This window comes from Myotis lucifugus, unplaced genomic scaffold (genome assembly GCF_000147115.1).
Source record: "Myotis lucifugus unplaced genomic scaffold, Myoluc2.0 scaffold_43, whole genome shotgun sequence".
In the NCBI taxonomy this organism is placed as follows: Eukaryota; Metazoa; Chordata; class Mammalia; order Chiroptera; family Vespertilionidae; genus Myotis; species Myotis lucifugus.
Genome location: NW_005871091.1, coordinates 336,915 through 345,467, shown reverse-complemented (window position 1 = coordinate 345,467; position 8,553 = coordinate 336,915). Strand labels below are relative to the sequence as shown.

The 8,553-nt window shown below is 42.3% G+C and overlaps 1 protein-coding gene across 1 annotated transcript; it reads right to left on the bottom strand.

Annotated features, from left to right (window-relative positions):
* Window positions 1–860: 860 nt before the first annotated feature.
* On the bottom strand, window positions 861–5,429 carry LOC102437985 (salivary lipocalin-like). Its single transcript, XM_014455235.2, has 4 exons — window positions 5,331–5,429; window positions 4,837–4,973; window positions 3,778–3,851; window positions 861–877 (listed from the first exon to the last, which is right to left on the bottom strand). The coding sequence occupies exons 1-4, from the start codon at window positions 5,427–5,429 to the stop codon at window positions 861–863; spliced, it is 327 nt and encodes a 108-aa protein (XP_014310721.2).
* Window positions 5,430–8,553: the final 3,124 nt, after the last annotated feature.

Genomic DNA, 8,553 nt, shown 5'->3' with positions numbered 1-8,553 from the left:
TATGTTTTTGGATTGCACGATAATCTGGCTTTAATGATTTCAGAGTGACCTTGTCTGATGTTGATGTTTTATGAGATTGTTTATGTCCAACAGAACAACTGGGCCTACCTGTCATTAAGCTTATGACCATAATGACTGAGATATACTTCGTGAATGACAACCCACCTTCATGTTGCTCTGTTCCAGCACTAACATGCAATTTTGACACTGTTTTTATCATTGGATGTAAGAAAAGTATTATAGATGGAGGAAGAACCTTAACTTTCCTTTCTCCAAATCCCATAAGATCCCCCCAAAAGAGGTTAAGACCGTTACACTCCTTAGTGATTCTTGACTGTACCAAGTACAGATGGCTAAAGATCTCTATTGCTCACATTTCATAGCACCGCACTTAACATGCTCACAGTAGATAACAGCTCGGGTTGAAGGAGGTTTTCTGAGAGCATGAAAGGATGCCGACTGTGTATAGAATGGATGATGTAGGGAGGCTGGGATGTGGAGGTTTGTCCTGAAACTTGGTGAGCCCAGATCAGCCTCAGTAGCAACTGTCTCTCAGTACTCCCTTGAGAAAGAGAATTCTAGGATCAGGGCAAATTGTAGGCCAAGTCTCACAGTTTGTTTTATCAGATCACTAAGAAATAGGCCAATCGAAAGGCAAGCAGCATCACCGGGGCAGAGACTGACTGCTGGGGAGGGAGAATCCTGAAATTCAGGAAGATTCTGAGAAGCTAGAGGACCATTATGGGTACAGGGCCATGAAGTCCCCTCATTCCCTTGCCATCAACCCCATGTCTCTTTCACACACAAAGACAATCACATGACTTCACGACTAATCATTTATTGATCAGGTTCAGGATGTCTTATTCATGGTAGAGTGCTGGGTATGGCAAACAGAGTCAGAAATTTGGAGGAAACCTTTGATTCTTGGTGAATTGTTGAGTCTGTCTAGACAATTAGAGAAGATCCTTTAGATTCAGAGATAAGGCCTTCTTGGATGATAGTGATGGAGATCAGGTTGCAGACCTTGTCACAGGCTGACACAGGGACCATGGAATGAAGATCCTGGAGCCCAGGTGAGGAAGCATTCACTCAGCACTAAACAAGCAGATGAGAGACAACACAGAAACTCATTAAGCTCTTCCTGTGTTGAATTGAAGACAAAGAGAATTTTTATTACAGAGAAAAATGGTGAGGAAATAGATATCAGTCTGTACTGCAGCCTATGTTTCTTTCCAGAATAGGGGGAAGGAAGTCATTGAATCAATGGCTGGTTGTTGTTGTTTTTCTATTGCTTAACCTTTCCTGAGCTGAGTCTATGAGAAAGAGAGAGAAATAATCCATTAAGGACCCTAGGCTGGTTTCTGCCATTGTCAGCATTAAATGTTTTGAGGGATTTTTGCTAAATTCAGAAAGGATGGCAAAAACCATAGCTACCTTGAATTAAATGCTGACTTTATGCAGGCCATAGTTGCTAAGAAATTCCCATGTATTATCTGAATAAAGCCCCACAATAAAGCTAAAGTAGGAAGCAGATGAGCAAATATAGAGCCTGTTTTCCAGGTAAAAGGCAACTGGAAGGTCAGACAGCTCTATTTACAAATCAGAAGTTAAGGATGTGCAGAGATAAAAGGAAAACATTATTACCAAAGATTGGGCCACACGTTTTGGCCTTGGAAGATGGACAAAAGACAGAAATGCATTTGACTTCCATACTCACAGCCTACTATTCTTTTCCTATTTCAAATTTCAAGTCATAATGATTTTTAGGACTTTATCAATTACTGAGACCTTTTCACCAGCAGGGTATCCACACAGTAACTCTGCAAGGTACATGTCATTGTTTTCCTTTTAATTGCTTAGGTCATTTGCTCTACAGCTCATGGAATGAGTGGGTTCTGAACCCAGGACCCCCAATTCCACATTTCAAGCTCATTCCACAAACCTTCTTACCTAATTATTTGTATTATAATCCTTTTTTTTAAATCCTCAGTGAAGGACCCTAGACTGGTTTCTGAGGATATTTTTCCATTGAATTTTAGAGAGAGACATAGAGAGAGAAGCATCGATGTGAGAGGCATACATTGATTGGTTGCCTTCCCACTCACTGCAACCAGGGCCCGGGATCAAGCCTGTAACTGAGGTACATGCCTTTGACTGGAATCAAACCTGGGACCCTTCAATTCTCAAGCTGATGCTCTACCCAAGGAGCAAAACTAGGGCTATCTTTGGACACAAACCCCTAATGGTGTTGGAAGACAATGGTCCCTGGGCTAACCCTTCTCCATCAGACATCACCAACCTGGAATCCTGGGCCTCATGGCTCCCTCGGGCCTGGAGACAGAGATCTGCAGAGACAGAGCAGAGCACAGTCAAACACCAACCCATTTATTTCTCAGCAAGAGATCAAATGATTTCCCAGGTCAAGACAGAGGGGACTGATTGGAGGTGTTACCTTCTCTTGCATCTCTCCACCCAGTAACATGGGAATTTAGGAAGAGAAAACCAGAAATAACTAAACTTACCAACTTTGGTTGCATCCAGTATGTTTTCCTCAGCAATTTGATATTTTTTGCAAAGTTCCTCAAACCTTTCCTTGAGTTTTGGGCTCACATCTGGTTGTCGGGCTATGGGAAGAGTGACAATAACTGCTGTGTCTTGTGTCTTGGTCATTGAGGCTCTGGGGGAAATGGAGGGGCAGATGGATGGCACCAACTGGTGCTTAGGCAGAAGTTAGGGGCGGACTATATAACCTATCTTGAATTTGACATTTTTAGGATATCCTTTTGGCATGATGAAAATTTCATTATCTTCCTCTCAGTGAGCCTGAGGGATTACCCAAGAGAGCACCACTCTTCAGAGGAGGAAAGAAATCCCAGGATAAGATTGGGAGGACTACTTTGTTCAGGTTTCCTTTCTCCCCCAGTCTCCCCACCCCAAAATGAGAATAAATATACTCTACCTAAGAGTATCAGCATCTCAAATGTTTGCTTATTGTTGAAATTAATGAGATGAAAAATAATATAGTCATTATAGACCACCTCAATTATGCGAAAGGTAACAAATCCAGCATCTGTAGAGAAAACAGAACACAGCTCAGAACTTCTTTGGTCCATGGGAAACAAGTTAAACTCTACCTATTCTCTTACACAGAGCAAATTCAAGTGCATATCCTGGAAGAGATAGAGAGTGATATCTAAGGCCTTTCATTGGTATCTCTCCGAGCTTCATATGGCAACTTCTAAGAGTAGAATCGACTACTAGGAGAAATTCCACCGCTTGTCATTGACCACTAGTGGTCGAAAAATTCAGCCACAGCAGCCACTTCCTCTCTAACATCCTCCCTGAGGTTCTCATTTCTCCCTCAGCCATCTCTGTCAACTATGTGTCTCTGTTCTGTCTATAAGCCCACTGGATAATATACCCAATACTCTATGTGGGCAATGTGCTGTGGCAATGGACACCAGAAACAATCAGAAAGTGGGCAGAGAATGAGTAGCTGTATGTGTTTTGTTCATTTGTTTGTTTTTGCCCACTTTCTTTTGTTGCAGGTGGTACAAATGACCAAATTGCCATCGTATTCTGATGGTATTGTGTGCTAGATATTGGCTTTTACACACAAAGTGTTCCCAAATTGAGGATATTGTCTATTAGATGGCCCCATTTGCATTATCTAAATATGCATTGATCAGGAATTGATGAAGACCCTACGAATGTGGGGGTTTAGTCAATTTCTTACAGTTGGAAGTAGAATTTACAAAGACATTTTTGTGTACTTACAGATAACATTATATACACCATTCTCATTTGCTTGGGTACAAAACAAAGAAATTTCAGTGCACTCTCCATTGACCCTGTAAAATAGAATGAGCTGTTGCCCAAGAGATATTGATGGGTCTGGCTCCCTCACACTCCACCTGCTACTTGAGTGTCTGATTCCAATTAACTGTAGAACATTTTTGGTAAAATTTGAAACAGCTTTTATTTACCTTATTTCACTTTACAGTGGGGCCTTGACTTACGAGTGTCCTGACTAACGAGTTTTTTTGAGATACGAGCCATCTCTCGGCCGATTTTTTGCTTTGAGTTGCGCGCTAAAATTCGGGTTCCGTATGAGCCAGCTTCAGATACCCCGCCGCTAGTTGGCGCAGCGAACGTCACAGTGATTTGACATACAAGTAATTTGAGTTACGAGCTCTGTCACGGAACAAATTAAACTCGTAAGTCAAGGCCCCACTGTATTTGCTACTTTAAAAATGAGTATACTACTGATGTCACTATTACTCTACCACCACTTCACACTATTATTATTATTATTACCATAGCTACTTGCCTAGATAATCTGTTGAGTTCTCAGATGTGCCAGCCTCTCAGTTAAGTGCTCAATAAACATTGTTTCACAAAAAAGAAATCCATGAAAGAGAATTATTATCATTCTCTTTTACCCAATGGAAAATTGGGGTGGAAAGAGATAATACTTCTTGGCCACACAACTACTGAAAGATCATTTCAAGAAATAGCTAAGCTGTTGACCCCCAATCCTATGCACCTAAGCTATGCTATATTGCCACCCTTCTTATGATTCTGATACTCCTCAATCTCTGAACTCCTCTACTCCCATTTAAATTTATTCCTGTCACCAATTATTATCTCTGAATCTAGAAAACAGGCAAATTCCTTCATCAGTGCTAAATGTGTGACTCTGGTTTTGAATACAGGCCCACAATGTTGTGTATATGTGCATGTGTGTGTGTGTGTGTGTGTGTGTATGTGTTTAATGGTCCAAGACCTACTCAGGCTTCTGTTTTCCCTTTCCCAAGTGAAAAAGGCTACACTTACTTTACATGAAATTTCAGTGTCAAAGAGTTGTCGTCCCAGGCTTGGATGGATTCCATAAAACTCCTCATGACACTATTTTCTTCTATCCTTTCTTTGTCATCTGAGGCCAAGAGAATGGTATACCACCCCCCTGAAATCTGCAATAAATCAGTAAAGTATTGTGTTAGTAAAGAAGAGGGAGACACCACATAAACATCTGTATCCTTGAACTCTGGCTCATGGGCCTGGACTCACAGTGGTGATATGGAGATGGAATTAGAACCCAGGACAATTGACTCCACATGAAAGGCTCTTTCCACTGTCCTCCAATGAGAATGGAGGTCTCCAGGTGTTATCACCTTTCCACATGGTACGAATCCTCTTAGTCCAAGGTCAGAAACCCACCTCCTTTGCCTAACATGTCAAAAATCTCTTGGCCTTCATTAGGGTCCACTTGCTTCAGAATTCCCCCAAGCCACCTCCAAAGTCAGAAGACCCTATGCTCCCAACTCTACCTTTGATATATCGAAGTTGCTTGTCACAACAGCAGGGTTTCCTTCATCATGTGCGCAGACCAGCGTCAACCCCAGACACAGCAGCAGCAGCAGCTTCATTTTGGGAGGGACAATTCTGACTCAGCTACAGGCACTTGGAGTGAGGCACCTGATGGTGCCTCCACTCCCCAGATCCTCTGTCTTTATATTCATTCTGGGTCCAGTTTTTCGTTGTTGTTTTTTTTTTTTTGGTCCGTGAGGCAGCACCTTTTCTCCTCCCACTCCAGGCATGGTCTGTATTCATTGATGCGACGCCAAGATTTTCCTTTCAATCTCATCTCTATTAGATCTACTATGCCCTGAAATTAATCAAAAGGAACGCTCAAAAAAAAATAGTGGATCTCATAAAATGTTGCCTTTTAGAACTTGAGTTAATTGTGAAATCAGAAAGCCAGTTATGAGTGTCAGGAATGGAGTAGAACTGGGAAATAGAATGTGTGGACAATCCATGTTTCACCAGGTACAGGGTGTGTGGAAATGGGTGAGTTACTCTGTTTCAACAGCCTCAGAAATAAAGAAATTGACTCTACTAAAGATGATAGGACCTATCACAAAGCATTCAGAGAGAGTAAATTAGACTAGGGTTTAATACAATAGTGTCTTGAAGGTATGGTGTCTGGTATTCAGCACATTTTAATTCCTTTTCCTTGTTGTCTGAATTCAACCATAATAAATGAACAAATGTTTAATTATTCCATATACCATAGACCCCTAAGAGAAATGGAGAAGTAGAAGTTGTCAGCCCTTTCTTCAAGAAACCTTCAATGAAGGTGGGGAAATGCTTTACATAGTTAATAAACACTTCATTCTACAAGCATATGAACTAACCCAACAAAGTGGGACCATGTCTAGAACATCGTGGGTCAGAAAAAGGGGTGATGCTGGGGAGGTGACATCATGTAGAAAGTGCTTAAGAACACAGGCTTTGAAGTCATGTAGGCTGGGGTTTCAGTACTATCTCTGTCATCTTGAAGCCATGAGGACAAATTTAACCTCTCAGAGCCGTAGTGTCCTCTTGATGAGGATAATCGTACCTGTCGATAGATTGCTATGGGGATTTAGTGGGATGGTGTGTGAAGAACCCTCAGACTAATCTCTGGCACAACTGGGCTGGTGGAATCAGAGAATTATTCCTAGGAAGGTGAATCTTGGGGGAGGTCTAAAGGTTAGGCAGGTGTGGAGATGTGGAGAGCATGTGGGAAGGGGATTCTTGGGGAGAGGAATATGGTGATTTAGGCTCCTGTGCCTGCTACTGAGGCTGGTTAAAAGCTATGGCTCATTCCTGGCTTGTGCTAATGGTTCCCTTTTGCACCCCCAACTCAGAAAGAGGCCAGTATCATGGGAGGACTGGGCACAAGGCAGTGAACGTAGGAACTCTGGCATTCTATCTGCGGCCTGCTTTCCAAAGTCACCCCAGCCCCTTGTGTAATCATTCCTAGTTCATGCTCAACCAATACCCAGTCACTGGTATTTTGAGGTCTATCTAACTTTAGGCCCCATGTGTGGGCTGTTGGCTGTCCTGCCCCTGAGATAGAGGAACTGAGCTTGACAAATGTTGGCAAAGGCTGTGCACTTCATTTTGTCTAGTTCATTCTCTCCAAGAGCAACCAGGTTTACAAGATGAACTGGGCTACAATGCTGAGGGGAGAGTCAGCTACTGTTGCTACCCCACCATCTGTATCCCATCCCTCCAGCCTCCTAACTCTGCCCCCACATCAAAGCGCCATATTGCAAATGCCATATCTGCTTCTGGTGGTGACATCTTTCTTTTCACCTTTGTACCTACCGTAGCACCTGGTACATTGTATCACCTTGGAATGATTGTACACTAAGTCCTATATTAGAAGCTCCAGGCATTCTTGTTATTAGAAGGAAATTTATAGAAAATTCTTTTGTAAATGGGAATATTACTTTTGGGAATTAGGACCTCCTAATTAATATTATTGGCTCACAGGAGTAAAGAGAGAGGATAGGACTGAAGTCTGTGATCAGAAGCCTACATTATGGAAGATCTTATCGACTCAAATCTGAGTTGACTATTCCCCACCTTGATTATTCACTTCCATTTCAAATCTCCCAGTTTTTTTTTGGGGGGGGGGCAGTGTAAGCTTTGCCAGTGCCACCGGGCAAACACTGAGACAGTAAGGTCATGGCTGCACAAATACCCAAGAGCTGTGAGCCATACACCTAGGGGCTTGGTGAAAGAAAACCCAGACAAAACCAAAACTGAAATAATATTAAATCATTCCTAAATGATTATTTGCTTATAACATTAAGTAACACTTAATGTTAGCATCTCCCAGATGATAGCATAAGTACATGGGATAAGGATTCATTTACATAGTTCACTTGGCCACCCATCAACAGGGAACACCTTTGTTGTCTAACACAAGATACACAGATACAACCTTTGACTGTAGAGTAACTTTGTATGTGGTGCAGCAAGCTGCTTTAAGAGATGATGCTATGACAGGTCTTTTGAAAAATAATGATTCAACTTAATTCAACCACCATTACCAAACGCCTACTCTACACTAGGTCTGTACCGGGCACTTTGAGGGTTAAAGAGATAAATAAGATAGAGGCTGTGCCCTCCAGAAACTCCTGGTGGGTGTGAGGATGATTTGAAAACAACCTAATTTTGAGATAGAAAGTTTTAAAAATTAAAGCCTGACCACCTAATTCCAGGTAAGAAACCGGAAGAATTTTTCCCTCCAAATGAGCGGTGCCTTCCCTAAGGGACAGAAGCCTTCATGGACTCTAATCCTCTCCTGGTCCAGTGGAGAGGGTAAGGGGGCAAGGAGGTCTCCTGGAAGTAAAGGTTTGTGGAAAAATGAGTGGGAGTTGGGTTGTTCTGCCAGCCTATGGACCCCAAGGAAACCAACTCCTTCCTGTCTGCCAGGGGACAAGCAGCACTTCTGAGGAGCCAGTCTCAACCAGCACCATAGTAGCAGGTGGACCAAGTATCCATCCTGTCTTCTGAGACCACCCTGGGGAGGTAGCCTTTGGACCTTCCCTTTTATGGTACCTAATGAATGTGGTCCTCATTGCTGTTAACAATAGTCAACCACTCCATGGATGAGCTTCCTGGGCCCAAAATATCTACCAATATTTTAAAAACAGAGAGCTAACATTAAATAGTATTCCCACATTTCAATGATGGTAAATGAATCCAAACTGTTAT